The sequence below is a fragment of the Oreochromis niloticus genome, linkage group LG12, assembly GCF_001858045.2.
Source record: "Oreochromis niloticus isolate F11D_XX linkage group LG12, O_niloticus_UMD_NMBU, whole genome shotgun sequence".
NCBI classification, from domain to species: Eukaryota; Metazoa; Chordata; class Actinopteri; order Cichliformes; family Cichlidae; genus Oreochromis; species Oreochromis niloticus.
In genome coordinates, this window is record NC_031977.2 from 23,743,960 (window position 1) to 23,771,378 (window position 27,419).

Below are 27,419 nucleotides of genomic sequence, written 5' to 3' on the forward strand. Positions count from 1 at the left end.
TTCAGACAAGCCGCCATCCTGTGCACAGATGACCTGGATCCTCCCAGTTACAGAAACCAAATCACGATCATCTCCATGACAAAATCTTAACAGACCACACCTGCCCTCACTTTGATGTAGAGGCTAGGGGAGAAAGTATAGCCAAATACTAACGCTACAGACTCAGAGGGACAAGCCAGGAAAAGATGAAAGATCGTGAAAGGATCCAAAGTGGAACAAAGGACCCGGTGAACAACATTACGACACACTCATCCTCTTTTATAGAAACAATCTGTTATTGTTCATCAAGAAAGCGTAGAACAAACAATCCCAGGAAACATTAACTTGGCTCCCAAACAAAGTCTTCAGGCCAATCAGATAGTGGAGATATTTCAGTGACTGTTGCCTCAGCTCTTATTTCTTCATTATCTTGTCTGGAAGCAAAAGTGACATATCTTATCTGCGTTGACTGAGGAAGAGGCTGACATTTTGCTGATTTATGATTTTATTACTCTTTTTACACATTTATTATCATTTTTGGTCTAGGCAGAGAAAACAAAACACTTTTCTTTCACCACGGATTCAGTTAAATATCTACACAAAAGCACAAATTTGAAGGTAATTCAGGTATTAAGTTGTGAAAGCTGTTTTATTAAAAAACCAAAATGCTGTTTGTTTTGTTAAAAAGTAAAAAAAAAAGTGTATATTGAGCTTAAGCTTTTTATTTGATAAAAAAAAACGCTTTGATTTTTTTTTCTTTTTAATTGCAGCCAGTAATTATATTTTCTGATTATTGTCTTATCACAAAAAGCAATATAATTAAAAACTATTTACTTATTCTTTGCAGTACTGTCACTTAATAAACTGGAATCAGGTTTCACATTAGTGCAGATGCTTTTTTATGAAATTTTTAGGCAGTAGCCGTAACTTATCTGATTCCTTCAGTCTTTAAAATATATCTATATATCTATATATATGTATATATATATATTTATTAATGATGGTGAACAAAACAAACAGAAAAACAATCCCAAGTCTGCCCTTCCTGTTTTGTTCCTTTATCTATCCATAAGTACAAACATCGGAATCTTTTATTAAGAAGAAAACAGTGTTTTAACAGAATACTTTTCCCCCGTATCTAGCTAATTTATGTGTTGTTTAATGCGTTACAGTTGTAGAAGCTGGACAGGCATATGGTCACGTATGCCCACACACAGGCACAAACACTGGTGCACACACCCATACTTACGCATATTCACTCAGTCTGGCATTGGTGCTGGTGCCAGTGTATTGTTCAACTTGTTTAGTTTTGAGATAGGAATCCTCCCTCATTTTGAAGAAGTTATATTTGGCTATAAATGAAATGCATCAAAACAAAGAGCGACCAAAAAAAAAAAAAAAAAAACAGGTCCAGAAACATGCTTGGTCGTCACGTAGATGAGAGTTGACATGCAGACATGCAGACATTTAGCTAATTACTCTGACGACAGGTCAGTTAAATGAAATCTAATGGAACCCGTTATGATGAGCTTCCTGGTGAGCTGGCCATTCGGATGCTACAAAAAGCCCTAGAAAGTTTTTCTCTGCATAGTTTCTCACCAACCATAGCTCAAAAACTGCAAGGCTGTTTCTTCAAATCCCTGAACTGGGAACATGAAGGCAAAGCAAAAGCCCAAGCCAGCACATTCCCAAGTAACTTTCATGGAAGTGACTCTGCGCAAGGCAATTAACACCCGGCTAGTCAAGTAGAAATGCTCAGAGAGCAACAGTGGGGAAACCTTGGCTCCCAGAGGTGTAAATGCGAGTAAATGAATGTGGGTGAAGCAGGGCATTTCTGAAAAGGGACGCAGCATGCTTGGTCAGTCTAGCCTGAGTAAATAAAGGTAAATAAATAAAAAAGTCTGATTTTTAGAGCCTAGCCACAGCAGAGGAAGCACCGTCATGCTGGTTTGAAAAAGATCCCCGAACACTGTCTAAAGAGCACAGCGGGGAACGCTGCCTTGGCCCACATCCTGTGCAAATTCACCCCATTTTGGTTTATTCAAAACACAATACTCTCATTACGCTCAGCTGGCTCGCTGCACTGTCATTTCATCTGGTTTTCCGCACACCAGCACATTAGCCCCTTTGGTCTAGTAATGTTCAGAACATAACCCATAAAGAACCATTGTAATGTGTCTCTGCCTCATTATTGCCAGGTCAGTGTATGGAGCAATCCAGGAGAATAGGGTGCCTCGCATGGCTTGTTAATTCAACACCTCTCTCATTTAGAGCAACATTTGTACAGCTGGCCTTTTGAAGGGAGTTTAAACTATATACTCCCACATATGCAGACACATATATATATATGTAGTGACATTGCACATACACAGGCATACAAATCTTAGGCTGCTCTGACATCACTCCACACCACTGGCTCCTGCCCAACCTTCGGCCCCCACCTTGGGAAATCACCCTGTGCCTGTCCAGCCACTAGGGCGTGAAATACACACCCCTTGAAAGCAACTGAAGTGGGTGGAGGGAATGAACGGTCGGGGTGGTGAGGGGCCAAAAGGTGGCGAGTAGCAAGTATGAGTGTGTGAGGTTTGGAGATGGAAAATGAGGGGGAAGAAAATGCAGAGGGGAATGTGTGTTAGACTGATCTGGAGGGAGCAGAGGGGGTGTTGATTAGAGGGCCTGAGTGGTGAGAGATGGAATTGAAGAAGGATTAAATGGACACTGAGTTTCAGGAGGAGGAAGAGAGAAAGGTGGGGGCTGCATTGAAAGGAGGTCCGGGGGTACGCTCTTGGCCTTGAGACTGGGGCTCCTTCACGCTTCACATCTCTGCGAGCCACTTGGGCCTGTGCTCAAGAGGAGAGTCAGCGCAACCTTTGTTACAGTTGAGGAGTGGGGAGTGACAAGGCATACCAGCATGTCTGACATGTCAGAGCAGTTGGCTGGGAGACCCAGAATCTGGTCGAATCTGATGCCGCCCATCTGTAGCCTCAGTACAGGACCGGACTGTTTTAATTGACAAAAACCGCCCAAGGGAGGATATGAGATCGTGCTTGAAGGAGAAAACAAAAAATGTGGTTGGTAAATCGGGAACTTATTAAATGGGCACCGAGTTTTTTCAGCAGGCAAATAAGACCGCCACATACGATGCGCAACCCTAATCATAACTAAAGGATAGGAGGAAGTAAGTCGAAGGAAGTCTTTCTTTTTTTTTTTTACCTGAAAGACAAATAGAAATATGCATGATTAGATTTAAGCTTTGCTCAAGTCCCCAGTTGGATAAATTCATCCTTATTCGGTTCTCTCAAAGAGCTCCCTTTAATGTCACCCAGCAAAGGGAAGTGATGAAATGGAGCAATTATGTATCCATTTGTGCTATTCAGGTGAAACCAGGTGTAAAATTTCCAATCTGTGCACCTGCTGTATCTTCAATTCATTGTGCTTTTCCAACAGTGTTGCCCGTTAGATGGTAATATCCAAAATATGGACAAAATATTACATGCAATAAATCTATTTACCATTATCATATTGCTTCCAGAGAAAAGGATTGCTCTTCCTGTGCAAGCTTACGCCCAAAATTGCAATAGCTAAGCGATCGCAGCCGATGAAACCAACATATCTTATAGACTTGAACTAAATTGTTAAGTTGTGCTGTAATAAGAAGAAAAACACATTGCAATAAAACAAAATTGTCCCTCATCAAGAAGAAACACGCTTAATTTGATATCCAGACATTTAGGAATATGAGAAAGCAAACAGTGAAGCATTCTCATCTTGAAAGGGGATGAGTACAAAACAGATAGCTGAGTTATCTCCCGTCGGAGTGGAGATTAATTTTCATTTTCCAAACAGTTTGTGCAGATAAATATTCATGAACCACCTTGAAAAGTGATGGGCGACTATAAGGCGGTCAGCAGAGAAACCAACAAACCTCCCCTCCGTTCTCTGCAGCTGTGCCGGGGGAGGGAAGTGGGGTTAGTTCATGATGAAAGACTCTCACTATCCACGACCTTTCCAGTCTAAAACAAAGATTTGCACAATTAACTACTTTTAAATGTCATCCAACTGCCAAATCTGCATATCAACACCAGGGCTTGCATAGAAATGAGGATGTTTGTAGAGGAAATCATTTTTCTCCACTGTCCCATCCCAATGCCACCAAATGGGTTCTTTCTCGTTTTAGCCAGCAAGGAAATGTAAATGTCAACATATCTTGTGTGGAGATCCTTCTGTTGCTAATTAACCTTTGCCGTTTAGAAGCTAGACTGAGCTCTGCCTAAACACTGCAATTAACTCAAGCTTCAAAAGACAGGGAGACAACATCTACATGGAGCCTGCAAAGGAGGAAATCACACCGACTTCATTATCCCTGCCGACACACATACTTTGCACCCCTCACGTATTTTGGGGTTCTCGTAGGTTGATATTTCCCCCAGGCAGCAGGAATGAGTCTATTGGGAGGATGTCAAAATTTAGTGGATTAACAAATCTAATTTCTTTTTATCTTCATAAGCTTGGACAGGAAAGCTAGTTTCGTTATAGCCCCTGGTGAGAGGAAAACCATAATGTGGAAATCTGTAATCGTAAATCTCCGTATTTAAAGCTGAGGACTGCTGACGTCTGTCGTGTTCAAGTTCAACTTCCAGATGCAGGGACTGGGAAGAAAATTTGTCCTGTGGCAAACTGAAGACTTTGGTGATCTAAACAAGTAAACGAGCCAGTGTAATTTAAAAGCTGTTTTCCGTGTGGGTCTCCTCTGAGCCTGAGCTTCACAGGCTCCTCTGGAGTCATGAATACCAACATTCAGCTCGTTCTTCAGCTCAAGGGCAGTGTCAGTTACAAAGTCAACCCATTAACATCTTCGCTCTTCAACGCCATGCTCTTTCTTAGCAGAAGAATCAACACGAGTCAATAGGCAGGCAGGTAGCTAAGCAAGCGAAATACCTCGGTGTTCCCCTGGGAGGAGACTAAAAATGCTCTATAGTGGACAGGAATTTGTTTCTCTGATGTGATGCTAAAAAACCGAAGGAGTTACCCCAGGACTGATGCACACAAATGACTGACATAATTTCCAGGAGAAAGGAAGTATCTGGGCTTTAAGAGGGTAAGGGTGAAGCTGAGTAAATGCTGGGGAGGTGCCAGAATAAAGCTGATACCATGTAGAGGGAAAAAGATGAGGGAGAGCTTTAGCAGACTAGACCCTCCACAGTTGGACAGTCTGTAAGAGCAGAAAGTAAGTAAAAGGAAACCCTTTAATGACAAGGAAGGTATCTCTGGCAAACACGATCAGCCGAGCTTTTTTTCCAGACAAGATCTGGCTAGTTCAAGAAAGCTGAGAAGATAAACCTTTGTGTGACATGAAGTGATATTAACAGGTAAGTGACAGGTCCTAAATTATATCAAATGGCTAAAAATAAAAAAGTCAGACCTCATTGCTGGCAGCACCACAGGCAAGATCAGAAAGTTAATACATCTATTATTCAACCACAACTATCAAGGTTTCTTCCTGAAGAAATACTAAAAGGTTCTGGCATACTTCGCTCCTGACAGCGCAGCAATACCTAAGGAAGGTGTACTGCTGAAACACAGCCTTCATCATTACTAGATGCACTGCATCAATCCTTATGAGGAAGTTCAAACAAGCTTTGGCCCTTTTCACTTGAGGACATCCGTCAATGTCAGCCATGATTAGGTCTTGAAAAAATACAAATTTCTTGGGAAGACTAGACTAACGTCCTTGCAGGTCCGACATGACAAATGTCCTGTATGGTCAGCGTCAATTCTTATCAGCACCTCATTAAAAATGTAATGATCACATGAATATTTACCAAGTTTAATTATGGCTCCCTATAGCTATTCTGTCATGCCCTGCACCCCCTTTTCCTTTCCAGGAGGGCAGTCTCTCATCTAAGTTCCAGCTGAATGCGTCCTTCCACCTTGATGAATATTGCAAAAGTCCAAGGAGTGCTAGCCGCTGATGGAATGCACCTCAATCAGCAAGAGAATCGATGGCATACACTCACATTTGCAAAGGCTCTAATTGGCGGCAGTAAAATTCAGCAATTTACCCATGAGAGAAATGGGAGTGGAGTGCAAGGAGATCAGCTCATTTGTAGCAGATTTTTTTTTTTTTTTTTTTTTAAACAACTTGTCCTTCTAAAAACAGAAGGCCTGCAACAGACGAGGAGCAGACCAAGCAAAACTATTAATGTCTCTGCTTGTCTGGGCTAGTTATTGAAGTAGGGATGCAACACTGGAGCTTTTTCATTAAAGGTTTTAGCCAGAACTGGCAGTATCTGATTCATTTCTCTTTACCTGTATTCTGCTCAAATATAGTCTCAATTAATATAATGTAAAGATCTGATATCAGAACTGTTATTCCTTCTGACAAATAGTATTAAGTAACTGGCCTTTTGAAAAGTTGATAGAACCGATGAGCAGTTTAAAACAAAAATTAACGATTTATGAAGTTAGTACTAATTGTTAGACCCTTAATTCTCAATATTTCAAAATGTAGCCTTTCAATTATACAATAAAAAAAAAAGTGTTGTATGTATTTTTTATGTACACTACTGTGCAAAAGTCTTGAGCTGCTCCTCATTTTGTAAATGTTGCTAGGAAAATGGTAAATAGATGGAGCAATTCATTGAAACAATGGAAATGCAGTAAAAAGGCAAAAAACAGAGTTTGTACAATTCTAATGTGCTTAAACATCTTCCATCATTCTTCAACACAGTCTCACCTCTCCTAGACAAACGTTTAAGTAATTTTTTATGGGTACTCTTTAGGAATAGTTCTCCAGATTTCTCGAAGGACATTCAAAGTTCTTTGGATGTCGGCTGCCTTTTTTTCCTGTTCTCTGTTAAGATGATCCCACACTGCTTTAAAAATGTTGAGGTCAAGACTCTAGGGAGGCCAATCTATGACTGATAGTGTTTCGTTGTGTATTTTGCTGTCCAGGTATGCTTTTACTGCACTGGCACTGTGTTCGGGATCACTGGAAAGCATCTGTCTCTCAGATGCTTTTGCCACTGACTTTCAGTCCTTTTCCTGTGTGATTTCCTCAGCCTTTTCTCTTAGTTTCTCTTCGTTAAGACTGACTTCTTGACAGCCCATGATTCCATTGAGATAATTTCTGATGAGACTTTGTTGAACAGTAGATGGCTCAACTGAAGGACCACATGTTAGGTCCTATGTTGTACGTTAGACCTATGTTAGGTCTTTGTTGGATTTTTTCCCCCCAGTTTCTTCAGGCACTTTCAGATACTGTTCATACATTGGAGATAGCGTGTTAAACCTCCCACTTCTTTTGTCCACCACCTGCCCAATTTCTGCAATGCACTATACATCATGTCAAGATATGGCAAGATTTTGGCTAATAGCTCTTTGGGAATCACCTTATTGGTGCAGAACTATTGCCATTTTTTGCAAATTCCACTAAAGAAAGTACACAAAAATGCAAAAAAAACCCAGTTGATTCTTTAAGTTTTCTGTAGACAGAATTGGCTGAGTCCATGACGTATTTAATGCTTGAATGATTGATAAGTCAGTGTTAAGTGAATAAGCAAATAAAATAACCATCCTCTGAAGGACTGGACTGAAAAAGCAGCCAACAACAATCTTGAAAAAACCTTCAGAAAGGCTGGAGAACTAGTGCTCAAGACCACTTAAAAAAAAATGAAAATCAAAAGACTTTTGCACAGTAGTGTCTTCTCAACACAACAAAAACAAAAGGTACACAAAACCTGATAAAACAGCTGCCTATGTGTTTATTCAGATTTTGAAAAGTCATTTAGCTGATAATCAAGTGAACTGAGCCTCAAGTTGATACAAATTGCGTTGACAACACAAATAATCCATCTGGGAAGAACCAGCCTTTGTATCCTTTTTGATGCTATCTCCGGTGTTTAATCACTGAACACGAAACACACTGAACAGTAAAACAGGCCTTTAAAAGAGGGGGACATATCGAGTGACATCTTCTTAGCTCTTTGAGTCCTTTGCTGTCCTGCTGGGCAGCAAGCTGATGCATCCTCACTTTGTCTCAGATGTAAAACTTCTGTCCAAAGTGCCGAACTTGAAAGTCTATCCCAATGGAAATGCAGGTTTATTATTGTGTTCTGGTGCTCAGTAGAAAAGAAATGATCGATGCACAGTTTAGGGTTGAAAACGTCTTTATTTCTAAAAATACAGAGGCTTTGGTATGTCATACTCATACATTCCAAGGCCTTAGGTTCCAAAGAAAAACATGCTGGTATCCCTATTTGCATTTTACCTCAGAATGCAGTCTGTGTTAAATTTCACCATTCTAGCATTATAAATAGTATGCCCTCTTTGTTGATATGCAACTCATATAATAAAAGGTCTGGAAATCTCGATGGAAAAAAATGTTTAAGTGCTCAACAGATGTTGTAAAATGAGCGGAAAAGTGTTCCACTGGCGTTCTGAATATTCCTCTCCTGACTCAATTCCAGACATACAGAAAGAAATGAGGGGGGGAAAAAAAGCTTGAAGTAGTAGTGTTTTATTCATCTTTATGTAAATCCAGTCATTTACGGTTGCCTTAACAAATCAGGAATCAAGTGTGTCAACATCTAGCAGAGAAGGAAGTGCATATGGGGATTACAAAAGAACAGAAATAGAACAAAAGCAGATCGAGGGAGAAACCCTCCGTTAGTTAAAGTCTACAAATCCTGACACGGATAAAATGAATGTGTTTTTAATTGTCTGAATTCTCTATGTGCTGTTGAAAGTTTACAGTAATACTCTAAATTCTAACCTCAGCAAGCTATTGTTCATATCAGAGTGACGTGGAGGTTGAGCTCCGAGCTGCTTCACACCATAGAAAAATATTTGCATTTTTAAATGTACACTGCTGAATTTCTAAAGAACGGATGAAAATGATGATTCTCACCTTGCAACTTCTACTCACTCTGGTGTCAGGCCCAAGCCAGTTTTTTCTTTTCTTTGCATCCTACACAACTAAGAAAGATAAACTGCTCGTTGCTACATAGCAAATGTTACAAGTATATGCTCAAAACCAATATTCTGCTAAGTAAACCCCACACAGTATTTATTTATATTTATATATATATATATAGATATATATATATGTATATATGTATATATGAAATCAAATACACTTCCAAAAAAGTTGAGATGCTAAGTGAAACATTTAAAATAGAACTAAGACATTGTATCAAATGTTGAAATTGAGAAATTATGCTGTATATTGAAAAATATATTACGACTTTGAATTTCATGCCAAATTGGCAGACCTGGCTTGCAGACAGATCAGTCAGCAGACACACTCTGACTACGAAGCCGTGCTGTTGCAATATATGCAGATAATGGTTTGGCATTGTCTTGCTGAAATAAGCAAGGCATTCACTGAAAAGTCCTTGTTTGGATGGCACATGTTGCTGGAAAAACGTGCATATATTCAGCATTTAAAGTGACTTCAGAGGGGTTTAAGCACCATACCATGTGCACTAATGCATCCTTATATAATCGGAGGATTTTGGCTATTAAACTATGCAATAATGAGCCAAAAATGTGTGCTACATTCTGTTTCCCAAATCTCAACTTTTTTCCTCCCCCTACTGATATCCAATTCAAAATGAGCATTTCTCAGTTACAACATTTAATGTGTTGACTTGTTTTTTTTTTCAATAAAATCTAATATAATTTCTCTAATTGGATGGCATTTGCTAACCACTTAAGGCTTAACACTTTCTCTTAATTATCATGGTGACTGTGGTTAATATTCTTATAATATGACCCATCATTTTTGGGTAAAGGCAACTGCTATTTCAAGCACTGTTAAATTTCTCAACATAATGCTCAGTCAATGATAAATCCGTGCACGGAAAAAGAGCAGACTTGATTCCAGGTAAAATGGACGCCAATTTCATCTTCACATTTCAAAATGCTCCATATCCTGCTGAGACAGTAAGGTCACGATCTCACTGCAAACATGCACATTTCAATGCTTTCTTCTTGCCATAAATTTTCCACAGTTCTGACTTCTTCTGGACTGAATGTTCCTTTTGTATGATAACAATGTGCATACTGAATCACTGCAAAGAGCTCTGTCCTTGCCAAAAATCTCACCACGTGTACTTGTACAAGTCTGCAGGCGCTTTTAATACTGTACTGAACATCCAAGAACGAAAAAAAAAGTTTCAAGTGGACAAAATAAAAGTAACTATTTTCAAATAACCTTAAGTGAGGTCTGAGGCCCTGGCCGTTCAGTTGTTGTCTGCTCTGAGGCAGTAAGATGATGTCTCCTGGGGCGACAGAGGTGCAGTGCTGTAGCTCACCAGTTTTGGTTGGTGAATTCATTTTTCTGTTTTGAAGTTATTTCGCTAAAATAATTCTGGTCCAATGGTTTCTGAATGTTTATTGTTTGAATCTTTTTATTCAAGACCAAACCTTTAGCCTTGCAACTTTACCTCTAATCACCCCAACACAATACAGAGAAGTGAAACGGTATGAGGAGTGATACTCCTTACCTTTACCTAGAGCAGATATCACTACATCGCCTGACTGAATTGTAAAATCTCATACTAAAGAGATTTACTTCAAATAAAACTGATGGACTCAGACTTTGTGTCTGTGAGTGTGTAGCTACATGTTCACATGCATGTTTGAACAGTCAATGAGAAGCAAACATGACTGAGCTTCACATTTTGTGTGTGTATACAAAAAAGGGCCTTTGTATAGCAAATGTGTTTTATGTGCTTATGTGTTCGTGTGTTTGTTGAGCGTGTCTGTGTGATCCAGCAGTAGCTACGAAGTGTTCGATGTGTTGGGACTCCAGCCCATTTGATAAGCTCTCTCCAGGGTTCTCTTGCAGTCCTGCATCACTGTGCTGAACACAATGTGAGGGTACTGGACCACCAGCCTCTCCACTGTCTCCTCGTTGACCTGCAAATACGCACACAAAGACATACGCTGTTAACATATGGTCGTGTTTGTTCTTAGCTTTAGACCTTCTAACACTTTTTTCCCCTAACTACTGTTGCTTCTATCAATCTTACATTTTTAAAGTTCTGGCTTAAGGAGCCAGCTTATAATAAAGAGTTAAAGTCCAACGCAAAAATTTTAGTATTTGAATTCTGTCTATTCAGATGGCGGTGGGTTTATAGTTGTTTTACACCAAGGGTGGGGAACTCCAGGCCTCGAGGGCCGGTGTCCTGCAGGTTTTAGATATAACCCTGGGTCAACACACCTGAATCAAATGATTAGTTCATTACCAGGCCTCTGGAGAACTTCAAGACATGTTGAGGGGTAATTTAGCCATTTAAATCAGCTGGACATGTCTAAAACCTGCAGGACACCGGCCCTTGAGGCCTAGAGTTCCCCCACCCGTGCTTTACACAGCAGTAGGATGGATGCTACAGTTCTTGACATCATCTTTAGTTGTTAGTATTAGTGAAGTTTAGTCTGCTATGATGGCTGGAACAGAAAGACCTTAGAGAAATGCTTCTTTAGTCTCACTCAGTATGCAATATGATTAAAAACCTTGGATAAACGAAATGTAAATGTGCACTGTGTCATTTTTTTCCTTCTCCTTTTCAAAATGCTACCAAAGGCATTCACTAGCTCTTGGGATCTAAGTCCACCTTAATGATATGTTCGTAGCTTTATTAGTGTAAGAAAACAGGAGAAGTCATAGATATGTAGACTAGCTTTTGTTTGCAGCACTAATGTCTTTCAATATTTCCATTCAATCACTTAATAATGTATTTTCAGTGGCAGTGATGGAGGATAAAAAAATTTATAGTCCTCCTGTCTAAAAATATATGTTTACAGGCTTCAGGAAAAACAAGCCACATCAAATGGATTCATTTTGAAGTTACTGAAGAAGTGACATACAAACATTTCCTCAGACAGTATTTCTTTTCTAGCCTAAAAAAAAGAAAATATCCTGTGACTGGCAGTTCTCTGGGTGAAAATGCCGTGTTGATGCCAGAGGTCAGACTGCTTCAAGCTGATAGCAGCCCAACAGTAATTTAAATAAGCATTTGTTACAACCAAAGTATGCAGAAGAGTATCTTTGAACACACAACACGTGGAACCTTAAAGCAGATGAGCTACAGCAGCAGAAGATTACACCGGGTCCCACTCCAGTCAGCTAAGAATGAGTAACTGAGGCTACTATTCACACGGGCTCACTAAAATTGACCAACAGAATAGCGAAAATGTTGCCTGGTCTGATGAGTCTTGAGTTCTGCTGCGATATTCAGATGGTAGGGTCAGAATTTGGCATAAACAACATGAAAGCATGGATCCATTCTGCCTTGTATCAGTGGTTCAGGCTGGCAGCGGTGGCGTAACTGTGTGGGTACAATTTGGGCCTCTTAGTACCAACTGAACACTGTTTAAAAACCACAGCCTACCCGAGTAGGTTGCTGACAATGTCCATCATTTATGACTACAGTGTACCCATGACACAATTTTGGATGTGCAGCCATCAAATCTGCAGCAACCAGTGATGCCTTCATGTCAATATTCCCCCAAATTTCTGATAAAGGTCCAACCTGATACTAGTGAGATATAAGCAAGTGTATTCTTCTACAGATTCAGTGCAGCAGACTTTGTTCCGGTTGTTTTCAGTTTGTTTTCAGTTAAATGCAAGTGATTTGTGAAAGGATTATAGAATTTCCTCCATGGACAGGAGGAAGAAGAGCAAGAAAAAACCTGTTGTAAAATGAATACATAGATAACTTTCTTTGGACAGAGAAAAAAGCCTTTAAGATTCCCGTAAAGGATATTAGGACACAGCCAATTGTTGACTTGAACTTATGGTTAAATACAACAATTCATATTGTACAAGCACTTAATAAATGTATAATATAAATACATTTAAGCTATAAAATGATAAACAGTAATGAGAAATGTTGACTATTGTCCAGGCTTATGTTAATAGACTGGAGGTGCCATGATTTGTGCAATCACTCACTCCATATCAGAATAGATTTCCAGGAGGTTTTTGGCATATTCTTTAAAATAAAAGCTTACAAGGATATAAATTTAACAGAAATATTATTTTAGGTCCAATAAACTATTACATTGATTAAATAAAAGTACGGTTAATGACCTAATTAAGAGTAGCAGAAACCCTGCTTGGCCTCTTAGTGCCCTGTACAAATTGTGTACTGAACTACTATGAACTATAGCTGATTCTGTAGGAGCATGCCTTGTGCATGCTCATATGCACATACAGCTAGACTGTCGTTATGGGTGAAGCACCAGTGGACAGCTGAGATCACCAGGCTAATAAGGCCCTCATGTTCTCAGAGGACAAGAAAGACAAGGAGCTAATAGCTACTCCAGCACTTCTCTGCCAGTCTAACACTGTCGGGCCACTTAGAGCCAAGAGTGAGAAAGCCTGAGAATATGACAAAGAACAGAGGCACAGTAACCCTAGAGACCTTGAGGGGTTAACCGCAACCCACCCAGAACCAACCCCCCCCTACCCACCCATGAGCATGACACTTTCCAGGGGAAATCATGTATAAACACTTACACACATGTTGAGGACACAGTCATCTGATGTTGCCAAAGCAGTGACAAAACAAGTTTCACAGTTTTCCTGAGCTTAATGGCCAAACGCCCATTGGTTTCTGTGTTTACTGTCACAAGAGTCTTACATGGTCAGAGTTCCCTGACTCTTGCTTGGGTTATGATCTCTTCTGGGTGTCATTATATCTGTCTAATTCATTCTTTTTCTTCATTGAATACAAACTCCTTAAGCAGCGGAAATCAGCAATTTATAGTGACAAAACAATGGAAAGACAAATGCAAGACAGACAGAGTTAATTTATTTCTCTAAATCTGCTGAAGAGAATGCATGAGCCGGGAGACCACCAATGTCTCTCGGTTCACAGAAGGTAGATGGAAACTCTGCATAAAACAAGTAAATCCAATAAGACTAAAAGGCAACAACATCCTGTTAGTCTTCCCTTTGACTGCCAAAGTACAAACAAGCGAGCTGAAGTTAAGGTGCTTGATGCCAAAACCCAGAGTCTTTTAGGAAAGCAGCGTTACAAGACTAATGTAATAAAATCACAACAAGCACAGGGTCAAAAAGGAATTCTTAATGTCATCTCTCTTTTTTTCTTGGTGGGGGGGAGACCTCATGTTAAATGCTCAAGATGCCTACTCTCAGTTCTCTCTTTTCACTCAGTGTTGAGGAGAAAGACAATAACAAACAGTAGAAGATGTTGTAATTTTAAGTAACTCTCTGAGCTCCAATTCTGGAAAAACACTTTGAATCATCAGCAGGCAAACATGGAAATGAGAAAGTTCCAGCAACTCATTCACCGTTGTGATCAGTGATACTTTAGTAAAGCCGAGTCTTTAATAAAACAGTGTTTCAGGATATTGCTTTAAAGAATTCGCATTATTATAAGATATTATATTCCAATTGCTACGCAAATCATCACATATCCTCAAGTACTGTGAAAGATAAAAGTGAACAAGTGAAGCGTTGCCGTGGAGTATACATCGAGGCATGAAAGGGGATATAACAATCAAAGAGTTCCTGCAGATGTCTGAATATCTCAGTGTTTTTCTACACGAGAATCGCTGGCTGGGCCGTAAGTTACCCTCACAAGGCCTTTTATGGTATGTTTTTGGATGTGTTTCAGGCCACCTGTTTTTATGCACATTTTGAATGTGTCAGAAAAGAAAAAATCAGGTTGGAAATCACCCTTTCCCTTTTTTTTTTACCCTTTTCTTCTAGTTACACTTGCACACTTGTAGCTATTTAAGTTGCTGTGATGTATACTGTTTCATTCGCTTCTTTGTATAATCCCAGACTGAATACACAATGTTTTGATTAGGGCTTCGTAGAGGTCATACCATCTGTTGCAGGACTCCCCATCCTCTTTGTACCTGGATATGGTCCTTTATGACTTTGCTTTGGTTTGCCTGAAATGCTTTTAATTACACGATCCAAGACTGTCCTCTTCATCTGCAGGGATTTAATAGCATCTAACAAAAACATATGGTTGGATGTGCCCACTTTGTCATATAGTCACAAAAGTAGTGACTGGAAAAATACATTATAGTGAATTTTGTTTTGCAGCTTCTGAAAGATTGATTTAAAAAAAAAAAAAATCTGCTTTGCCATTTGGATGGAAACTTGCTTAATCATGTCAGATTCTCACACAAGCTCCTCTAACTAGTAGGTACTTATGGTTTTGGGAGACTAGGCCGGTTCTAGCTATAGGCAGATGTGGGATCAGCCAACCCAAACTGACGAAAGTATCGAAAAATTTGTCATATTTTTTCAGCCAATAGAAAAGCACCAAAGAAAGCATGAGTAATGTGCAAACTGTCTAAGGCCCGCTTCCAAAGTCTCCCCTTGTACCGCCTCTTAACGTGATCGGAGGCACAAACACACAGAGGTCAGAAGAAGCAGACAGCTGTGTCTCTCGGAGGCTGCACAGGTGTCCGACTATGAACTCAGAGCAACAAGTGAACTACACCTACATGGTCCCACTGCTTGTGAGGCAATCACACACACTCCCGGTTAAAAGTGTTGTGAAGCTTCCTCCCACTCCTTTGGTTTAAGGATAGATAATTACTGACATGTTTTGGTCTGTGAAAAACAGTGGTTGCTTCTGTGAAATCCTTGGGAGACTAAACTACTTCCATCTTTTTTGACTGACTGTACTGTGAGAGTAGCTGCTGCTGTGAGTATGGAAGTTCCTTAGATGAATGTTATGCGCTTTATAATATTCTTGAGTATTTTTATGTAAGGACTAGTTTGAGCCTCACAGTATGGAAATCAGCTCTAATTGAGCACGTTTAGTGGCAGACTGGCCATCCAAAGTACCTGGAATGTATCCTGGTGAGCTAAAGGTCATTTGGCCTGCTGCAAATAAGCTGATGAACTTCTCAGAATCCACATCAAGCGTGACTCTGTCGCCCACTCTCAGAGACTGTCTCCTCTTGCTACAGTATATCCATTATGTGCGCACTGCAAAGACTTACCCAGATGCACACATGCAGCTTACCCTTTTTTTTTTCTTCCCACTTCCTCTATGGACCACCACTGTGCAATACCAATTCTATGTGGAATAACCCAACTGTATATACACAACACTATTTATTACATATTACTTCTTTTTTTTTTAAACCGGCTTGTATATTTGTACATTTTATATATATATCTTTTTCCCTCTGTTAATACTGTCCATATGTATATAGCGCTGCAGAACTCTACCCCCCTCCAGCATGTTTGCACTGAGTAGGAGATGCTCTGTATCTCATTGTACAACTGTATAGTGACAATAAAGGCATTCTATTCTATTCTATTCTATTCTATTCTATTCTATTCTATTCTATTCTTCTCCCTTACTGTTTCTGCAAGGCATGCAACATCTATCTGCTGCTCTAAACATAATGTTAGAGAACTCACAGGAAAGGTGGAGAAGATAGGGAGAGAGAACACTAGGCAGATCGTCTGAGCATGTCTGAACTGCTGTAGTTTTTGTTTAGTTTCAGTGCGTATGTGTCTTTTAGGAATTTTAATCATTTTGCTCAGTGCTTGAATATAAATATTTTCATTTGAAAGTTTGACCTCAGTCTATATCTTATTCAGTGATCATGAGCTGCAAGCTACTTCTTTTGGATGCCAGTGTCTAGCTCTGTATATCAGACTGTATTCTGATTGGTGCACCGATATAGCCGTAGCAGACATCGAAAGCTCAGGTTCAGACAGCTTTGTCTCATCGCCCCAAAGTTTTGCTTTTGTAATCTGGATAACTTTCAGATAAACATAGTGGAAAAGTTTCATCTGTAGGGGTTTTGCATCTTTCCTGCAGTAATTAAGAAAACCATAAAAATAAAATTTTAAAAATAAAATGTTGTGTTAATAATACTTTATTGTTCATAAATAATACCTAGTTCTTTTTCATTTTTTCTAAACCATCTCCCACACTCTTTTTTAGTTTAACTCATCCAAAAGATGTAGAGAAAATGTGGTAACAATAGTACATAACACATGGGGTTCCTCTAATGGCCTGAGATTGATTCAAATTCCTGGCCTGAATTATTTATTTCAATCCAACCTTGCGCTCTTTTATTTCTCAGAAGGGATCCCTGAAATTTATATGCAATCTAGAGGGTGAGACATTATACATTAAAATTTATTTCAGTAAATATTAAACTTATTCCCCAACTATTTTCATCTTGTATTACTGCATCTGCAACGGCACTAATTATAGCAGGATTATTATCACTATTTTGACAGACACAAAAATGCTAAACAGCTTTTGTTCTAAGGTTTAGAGAAGATTCTGTCTGTGTATCGTATGTAGAACAAACATACAGATCCCTGCTCTTCTTCAGCCTGTGGGAATCATCACACTGCTGCCGCATATGGCTTGAAACAAATAAATGTTCTTCACTGTAGTGTGGTAATGATGTTTATTATGTTTTTGTGAGGGATCATGTACAAACCACTCAAATCAGCGGCGTCCAGGGTGCTACTTGGCTTGTGCTCACAATATATAAGCACTGCAGGCCTGGCAAGTAAGTATAAAGTAAGTATAATAATGAAGAAACAAACAATGATTTAACAGCTGTCTCCTTTACCTATTTTTAAATTTGATTCAGGCATCATGTCCGCGATCCTTTTAACAAATTCTCCAGCTGGCTCCAAAGAACACAAGCATAGCCTTTACTATAATTTTAGATTATATATCTTGCTTTAATGTAAGGTCATTCATTGTCTTTATTAAGTGGACACAGTGAAATGAGAGAGAAGGCGAGAGGCGGAACAAAGGTCTAAACCCCCACACGCCCTCCCACTCACAGACAAACACCTGCAGTTTGCCTGCAAAGATGGCAGGGACTTCACAGAGAACAAAAAACAGGAGAAGAGAAGCTTAACCAAGGCCTCCAAACATACAGAGAGAAGTTAAGTTTGTTATGACATATGGCTGAGCCTCATTAACAGATAAAATGACAACCCCCTGATTGCCTTCATAACATATTATGCTGTATTCTTGAAAAGAGAATGAAACATTCCCTAGCTCGTTAATCAGGGCTTAATTACAATTAAAACAGATCTAAAGAATAGACCTGTCACGCTGATGGGAGGCCATAACATTCATTAATGCTAATTTAGTGCAGCTCCACTTGCTCAGCAAACGTGGCACACACAACACGGCTCCCAATCAAAATGCTGAATCATTTCCTAATTGCTGGTTGTGGCAATGCTAAATGTTTGAGCTTCAACAAGATTGCTTTGATGGAAATCATGAAAACACTCGCTATTGTCCTGACCTGGGTTTTTCTTCTCTTTTTTTCCCCCCACTGTCACACACAATGGGGCACGAAATAACCGCAATTCAAATATTTTACGTTGTGATGAATGGCCGATGTTTCTTTTTCTTTTGGACATTAAAGACTGTACACGTTTTATGTTCATATAATGCAACAGAGAGATTCCTTCTCCTGGTTTTGAGATTTATTCTATTAATTTGCAGGTTGGAGCCTACGCCGTGGAGCAAAAAAAAAAAAATCCACTGACTTGGCCGTTCATACATCATAGCATCTATTAACTTTCTTCCCTTGCAGTAGCCTGGCAGCAAGCCTTACTGTAAGATCTTTCTGCCTACAAACGACAGCCATCTGTAAAGAAACCCTGTCGCAGCAAATACCCAGAGTTCACGGATACAGTCCTCCTCTTTTGAGCTTGAACAATGTTGCGTGCCCTTTGCACAGCTGTGAGTTATGTGAAATGAGATGTGATGACATCACCACACCTGCTTGGTATTTGCAGCTCAAAGCTGAAGTTTGACATGAAGGTCAGACCATATGCTGTAGGTAACTGGCAGGTACAGAGGGGAGTCCTCTGGTTACAATTGTGCCACTGACTTCTTCTAACCAGCCATTTAGCTGCTTCCTCTCTGACTGGGTAATATAGTGCTTAATGATGTTTTGTTGCTTGGCAACATAAACTTAAAAATGCTATCAGACACTGGGGCCTGTAGTGACTGGAATGGTGCTTTAGATATATGGCTCCTTGAGGGATTTTCTTCTCTTTTTTCAGCCCATGCAGGCCTGATCCACTATACTGTACTGTACAGTACAACCCCGCCGTCGAACCTGCTGCCAAGTCTGTAGGAGAGCCATATGATAGAGCAGATCGCTATTCACTGATGATTCTAATCTTTGAGAAGCATCTGGGAGAGCAGCCACAGCTATCTGGAGCAAAGCCTATACTTATGATATTTTCCCCCATTTTAACTTCAAAGATGCTGCCCTCTAGATCTAAGTGCGGTGTAATTCACCCTGATGGGAAATGCGCTGCTGTCAGGGTTTACAAGAGGGTGAGGGAAAAACAAAAAGATGTATGTCTGATATGTCGTTCGGCAAAGAGCACCTTTTATGTGAACATGCTGCGCAGTAAATGAGATTACGTTGTGGGGTTGAATGTGCAAGCGCACACTGACAACTGCTCGTCTACTTTTACACGAGATGGCTGAATGTAAGCGACAGTAAGTTGTCAAGCTGACCTCTTGCTCTCTCTTGGAGTGCTCTTATGTGCTTTCTTCCTGCGAGCCCTCTCTTTTTTTAAGACTAATCCGCTGATGCAAAATGCACTCTATCACCGCGTAAAATATGCATTTACCGCAAACACTGGGCCCTCTCTTGGTAAGCAGCACAGTAAAATCCGTCGTAAAGATGACTAATGCCGCAGCCGTTCACATTCTCAGATGGAAAAAGAAGAATGGGGTTGTAAATCGATAATCAGATACACAAACATGAGATGCATATCGTATTAGACCGTCATGGTGAGAACACACTCTTGGTTCTAGCAATCAGACGAGGGAAATGGAATAAACAGCGTAATACACAGAGCGCTGTTTTGTTTGTAGCAACGTGACCCTGAGAAAGAAGCAGAACACTGACGATTGATATTGAACAATAATTTAAACGAATGTGCAGAGGAGATTTTAGAGAAAAGATATGTTCCACAGTCCTTTTTATATTACAAAAATGTTTCTTCCCAAAAATGGCCCCACTATTTTATTCCCTTTTTGTTTTCAATAAATTCGGCACAGGTCTGCAGGGCTCTTTTCTTTGTCTCATCTCTCCCCATTTTCTTTGGCCATGTGGCAGCCATTGCTAGTTCCTGGCCCATAAAGAGAGACAAATACCCCCCGTTCCCTGTCTGTTCCTATGTAGACAGTGTATCAGTCAACCAGTAAATACATTTGGGGTAAATGTTTAAAAAGCCTGTTTAAGCAGCAGAAGAATGCAGTGCATCAGGTCTTAGTAAAACACAGCTTAAATGAGTCTGGATTTAAACAGGTCAGATTTATAGCCTTCTTTAAACCGCTCAGAGGAAAAGCCCCCGTTGTAAAGTTTCCAAACGAGTAACTGGACAACTGAACAATAGTTCACCATCTCTGATAAGGAGAGGAGGGAGTGGGGAATGTATGGGAAAAACAAGAAAGCAACAAACTAAGAGATGCAGGAGCAGAGAGAGAAAAAAAGAGATCCCCATAAACTTATTCTGAAGGATTCAATATTTCTAAATGAACTATTGATGCATTGACTCAGAAGCTCAAGGAACAGACTACTTCTGACTAAAGAAGGCCTGAGTTCAAATATTTTGATTTTGTCTCAAAAAGCCAAGCAAGCCTTGCAGAAATCTGCAGCGCTTGGCTCTGAACGTGCGTTTAAAAACCAGGTCAGGCACTGCTTGCGACAACTAAGGTCTGGTCCTCCTCATCCCTGCACAATATCAGACAGCAGCAGAACTCAAAAGCAGGGTGTCAGTACAAACACTCACACACGCACACACAAAGAAGAATGGGGGCTCAACTGAACAGGGTCAGAGAAAGAGGTTCTGGAGGCCAGATTTGTAAACCCCACACTCCATCACGCGTGACAAAGGTAACTAAAGGAATGTGTAAAAGGCTCAGGCCAATCCTTCTTTCCACACCGGCCATCTTATCGCTGCAGACTGGAGGAAAGCATAACCTTGCTCAAAAGGCTTTTTGCAATTTATTAGTCTCAGAAAACAATACATCGTACAATACCATCATGGTTAAATCTATTAGGCCAAATATAATAAAGCTAATTAAAATTTAAGGTGTTTTGTTAATATAGGGTAGTGGCTCTAAAGGTGAAGGCAATCCATACACTCACAATGAATAAGTTTTCCTAACACAGTCCTCTAAAGTAAGATTTAGTTAGTTTTTTTGAGGCAAAGAGTTTGCACAATTTTTTTTAAGTTCTGGGAACTAATTAGATTTTACAGCATAGCCAAAAGGTCCACAAAGTAATACTGTTAATTATAAAACTGTAATGCAATATTAATAAGTGTGTCTTAACAGATGGTTCTATTTATGCCAATAAAATAAGCATACTTCCCTGAACCTGCACTTAGATTCATAAGTTATTGGACACTATGCCTCTGAACACCACAGTGTACAGAGGCAAAATTACAGTGGATTTTTAAAACAATTAATATGTGACTGAAGTGCAGAATTTCTGCTTTAATTCAAAGACTTTAACAAATATTTTGCATTCACTGTTTAACAATCACAGCCATTTTTGAAAGCCCTCTGCTTTCAAGGGGACAAAAGTACCTGGACAAGTGACTGATAACAGTTTGATGCCGTATGAGGCCTGTTCCCTGTTCTGGTATTCCGTGACAAATTAAGGAGATAAAAGATCTGGAGTTGCTTCCAAGTGTTGAACTTGGATTTGGTAGCTATTCACTGGAACTTTTAAAAACGAGGCCCAAAAAGATGTTGATGCAAGTGAAGGAGACCATCATTATGCTGAAAAACTAAAATAAACCTATCAGAGTATAATAAAAACTTTAGGAGCTGCCAAATCAACAATGGGGTACATTCTTAAAAAGAAGGAATGTGCTGGCGAGCTGAGCAAAACCAAAAGGCCTGAAAGACCACAGAAGATAACTAAAGTGTTTGATTGCAGAATCTTTTCCTTGCTTAACAAAAACCATCACAACACCAAGTCAAGTTAAAAAAAACCTCTTTTTTAAACTCAGGAGTTAAGTCTATTACTATCACAGTTTACAATCGAGAGATGCCATCACAAATATAACTGCACAGAGCTTACAACAAAGGGCAAAATGCTGGTTACACTCAGTGATGTGACTTCTGTCAGAAGGAGTATTCTGAAGTGCAGATCTCAACCCAGTAGATCATTCTTTTCAAGTATTAAGGACAACAGTAATGGCACAGAGACCCATAAATAAGAATAAACTAAAGGTGGCTACAGTAATGGCCTAGCAGATCATCAGGGAGAAAACAACATTTGCCCCTGGGTTCACTTCAGGGAGGCATCCACTGCAAGGATTTTCATCTTTATTAAAAACAAGTATTACAAACAATCCTTCTATTTAAAATCACGCTAGCTTGTTTAATTAGTTCTGAGCCTCTGAAAATGGGGGACCGTTTTTAAAAGGGGCTGTAATTTCTTACAGTTACAAAGTTACACGCTTTGTTTAAAGCCCTTGAAATAAAGCCGAAACTCTGCACTTCAATCACATCTTGATTATTGAATTTGAAATCCACTGTTGTGGTGTACAGATGCAAAATTCAAAAAATGTGTCACTGTCCAAAAACATGATGATTTCTTTGGGATAAAAAAAGTTATTGTGACAAACCACATCACATGAGAGCAAACGTTTACAAGAATTTTGCATGAGAGTTGTAGATTAAAAACAGTTCAAATGGCATTATAGAGCATAAAAACATTGCTGGAAAAAATTCTCCCCAAAATAATAATAATACTTCTAGTATGGTGCTCTGAAAACAAAACGCTTTCATTACTGGAAATACAATAAAACTTCCTGCTTACCTATTGGACAAACTAAGATTTCTTTTTGGTTTCTAAAATCGCAAACAAGCTAATTGGGTACTGACAAACACACACGAAACACAAATTCCAGAGCGGCTTACTAGAGGTCAAACACTCGCAGAATTCCTTAAAGATAATCACAACAGAGCTACCTTGTTTAATTATTTTGCTTTGCATGACTCCCTTGTTATTCAGAATAAATAAAGAAATAAATAACAAGGACAGCTTGACTCTGTCCTTTCAAAGAAAACCATTATACAAAATTCATAGCGACTCTTTAAAGAGCACAGGCAGCAGATTACGTCTGTGAACTGGTCAAAGTCAAAAAGCAGTGGCCAGCACTCAGTGATCTCATTTGAAGGCTGAAGTGCGAACAACACCTACGGTTGGGTTATTATCCTGAATTACTGGCTAATTCCTAATAATGAAATAAAAGCAATACAACTGGAGTCAAGTTCTGTTAAACAAAAAGGACAAACAAACATTTGTGTAAATCTGTATGTTTGTTTTTAGCTCTAATGTTAAGCAAGCTGTCACAAGAACTCTGCTCCAATAAAAAATATTTATTGGATGTTTTTTTCACAGTTACTTGTAAATCTGACAGATGTAATCAGACCCCCTAAACATTTAGCAAAAGCTTTTTTTACTCTTTTTGACCACTCTTACCACAAGCCTCATTCACCCATTCACAAAAATGCTTTTCTCAATGCCCAAGTACTTCTCTGCTAATACACACACACGGACAGGCAGGACACGCAGACAACAGCCCCTTCCTTGGCAACAGCCCCACCCCATTCCTCAAACTTGGCTGGATGTATATTAAATTTGAATCGCCGGTGCATTCAGTGATGCTTGTTACATTGTCATTAGCATTAAATACCCAATCCATAACTAACACAGTCAGACACTGTGCCTGCAGGCTAAAATGTGCTTTGATAACCTATCGTTGCTGCCTCTGTGAGACAATGAGGAAAAAAGAATGTACTGTTAGTTACTGCCCAAACACCTATCACATTTGGCAACTCCGAGTACCCCGAGCAAACCGACTACTGTCTACTGTCTGCCCATGACTCCATGAGATTATGTTGACCTCAGCTGTAGTGAGTAAACAGCACTGGATGATGGAGGAAGCGGAGGGCGAGGAGACAAAGAGGGAAGACAGACAAGGGGGCTACTTGAATGAACTAATTGAATGAACAAAAGATGTCCGCAGCATCCAAAATTCAAACAACCTTGGTTGTCCTTACTCAGAGAAGGAGGAAAAGGGAGACGAAATAAACAGACAAAAAGATGGGAATGGGGTAAAAAAAACCAAATAAATAAAGCAAGGACAAGATAGGGAGAAGGCCAAGATGTGCATGGGGGTGTATGTGTGGCCAGGTGAGGTCAGGTTTACGTGTGTGCTTTGGCTAGATTTTTGTTGAAGGGCAATTCTGAGATTCCCTTGAGCTACTCGGTGAACTCTGTCAGTGTCTCACTTTATTTCACCCTCTCTCCTTCACTGTCCCTTGCTCCTGCCCTTTAGAAACAAGATGAAGGGATGATCAGGAGGCGGCTTCAGTTAAGACCGCCAATCAATACAGCTCTTCTGTGTGGGATGAGACTCCAAGATTACACTGAAAATCACAAATGGCAAATGACTCTTTCAAACTACTTTCTCCACTTTGAACATTCAAGCCTGACCAAAGCCTTCAAAATAGGAACCAGAGAACCTCCCTATCTTGCACTTGATAGTGTGCACGCAGTGGCTTTCTCCTAATTCCCTTTCGCATTAGAAACCTTTAAACTAAGGATCCCCGCTGTTCACAATAACAACACTCATCAAAGAAAGTTTTACTGAACTCCCAAACTCTCATTTCCTAAACGAGAGTTAAAATGCCTCCTAACTCTTCACCATACTTCATCTTTGTTTTCTTCACTCCAAACCTCCAGGCCCTGAACAATTAGGCCCTTGTTTATGTCTGCAAATTGCTGTGCCGTGCCTATCAGTGTATAGTCCCTGGCAGCTGGATGCACCAGTGGAACGACCATATTGATTGGGATGTCTGTTCTTTTAACAAGGTCTGTCTGGTTGCTCTATCTAGGGGTACAGCAGTGTTCATACGTGTTCCCCAAACACCGCTCCACCTCAGTTCAGGTAATGGAAGCACACTTCAAAACTGCTTACACAAAACACTTTTTGGTGGGGCAATTTGTAAAGGGAATACCCAGTACACGCTCGATTGTTTCATATTATCTAATTTTCTTATTATTTTCTCTTGGTTTCTGTCATTTGTGAAATTTTTTGTTTAGCCTTTTATCCACAAGACCAACCCTCATTTTACTTTCTCTTCTCCTCCCCGTCTTCTCATTATTACTATGATAACTCTAACTTTCTTCACCAGCTGTCCCTGAAGAGGCCAGTAGCAGTCAGTGTCATTATTTTCCATAGTCCAGCTTCATGCTGACTGCATGAGTTTGCTTCTCTCTGTTTCACAGCCTTGACTGCCCATTTGTTTTCACTCTAATGAAGTAGTGGAAATGTAGCTGGGGAAGAAAGAAGGGGAAGAACTTGTGAAAAAGGAGAAGGGAAACTAGATGGGGTTAAAAAAGAGGAGGAAAAAGACAAAGCACATGAGAAGTTTAGGGAGTTGACAGAGGAAGAAAGAAGATGAGAAGGAAAAAAAAAGGTACATTTGAGCAAGCTGTGAAAATGTTTCTAAAGAAAACATTCCACCGAGTCTGAATAAGATCAAAAATCCCCAAAAGTGAGATATACAGAAAGAAAGAAGACATAAAATTTAACTCGCTGGCCAGGAGGGCCCATTACAGAAAAAAAGCAACTTAACAGAGATATGAATACAGTGTCGAGATAAGACTACACTGAACAGTACTAGGCGCTGTACAGATCAGTAAAATATTTTTGTTCTTTCTCTTTCCCATGTGATTGGAAACTTCCTTGCGGTTGTCCAAAAACAAGAAAAAAGTTAGCACTCACCTTCCATTTTAATTGGCCAATCACATACCAGCAAGTCAACCTAGTTCAAAACTAGCACCAGAATAGAAAAGAAAGGTGATTTAAGTGACTTTGAATAAGTTATGGCTTTTGGAGCCAGATGGGTTGGCCTGAGAATTTTGGAAACTGCTGATCTACAGGGATTTTCCCACACAACTATCTCCAAAGTTTACAGAGAATGGTCTAAAAAAGAAAAACTATCCAGTGAGTGGCAGCTCTCTGGGCGAAAATATTTTATTGATGCCAGAGGTCAGAAAAAAAACACAACAGGAACTCAAATAACAACTTGCTACAACCAAGGTGTGCAAAAGAGCATCTCTAATCACACAACATGTGGAAACTTGAAGCAGCTGGGCTAAAGCAGCAGAAGACCACACGGTTGTCACTCCTGTCAGCTAAGGACAGGAAAATGAGGCTAGAGTATACACGGGCTTATCATGGTACGTTGACAATTTACAACAATATTAAAACAATGGTCAATCCTGCCTCGTATCAAAAGTTTGGTCAGGTGGTGATGGTGTAATGATGTGATGGATATTTTCTTGGCACACTTTGGGCTCCTTAGCCACAGATGCGAGTCGTTTAACCGCCACAGCCTCCCGGAGTATTGATGCAGATCATATCCATCCCTTTATGACCACATCATACCCATCTTCTGATTCTGGCTGCTTCCAGCAGGATAATGTGACATGTCACAAAGCTGAAATCATCTCAAACTGGTTTCTTTGAAAAGGACACTTCAATCATGGAAGGGCAACTGACAAATCTGCAACAACAGTCATATCATTATAGACCAAAATCTCTAAGGATACTTTCCACCAACTTGTTGAAGCCATGAAAAATAAAGACAGTTTCGATGGCAAAAAAGGCACCAACCTGATACTAGCAATTTGTAGTTAATGAAGCATGAGTGTAGTTATGTGGATTTCTGTTAGTTTAGCATATTATTGTGTGCTTGTGTCTCTGCCTAGGGCGGAAGAATGTTTTTGTCATATTCCTACAATTTTAGTTAAAAAATGCCTCTGAAGATAGTTTTCTAGTTACAATCACTGCGTGGATTAAAACATAACGTTGCATTGTGTTTGTGGAATGCAGAAAGATGATTCCTTCCCACACAGAAGATCTAACACTTAACAGTAGACTTACTGAGGAGCTGCTCTTTTCTGAGACACACAGATTGACACATGCAACAAAAAGGATTCATTTTTCAGAAGATTAAGGCACTTTTTCCCTGAGTCTGATTACTTTGAAAGACTGGCACAGTCATAGCAGAAAGAGGGAAAAAAAAAATGAATTGATTTGATTATTTTGAGGCAAGTCTGGATCAATCGCATTCTTTCCCCTCGTCAGAACGGGGTCATTTTGCCCTGAGGGCAGAGGGGTGTAATCATTTGAGGCAGGCGAAGCACGCCATTTTCCCAAGCCTAGGGGTTCTGATTTCAATGCTCCATTATGAGCTGTGTTAACAGCAAATAACATGAATTCCTCTCAGAGAACACACACTGTTACACACAGACACGTTGCATTCGAGGGTGTATAAACACACTGTGACACAAAGGAAATCCTTCAGACAGAGCCCTTC

At 39.8% G+C, this 27,419-nt stretch overlaps 1 protein-coding gene across 1 annotated transcript in view; it reads right to left on the reverse strand.

The window, feature by feature from the left end:
* Positions 1–8,276: 8,276 nt before the first annotated feature.
* Positions 8,277–27,419, reverse strand: part of fbxl17 (F-box and leucine-rich repeat protein 17) — a 222,573-nt gene continuing 203,430 nt past the window's right edge. The window contains exon 11 of the mRNA XM_003446150.5: positions 8,277–10,902. Coding sequence (XP_003446198.1) covers positions 10,765–10,902 — 138 coding nt within the window. The 3' untranslated portion in view covers positions 8,277–10,764. The remainder of the gene's footprint in view (positions 10,903–27,419) is intronic.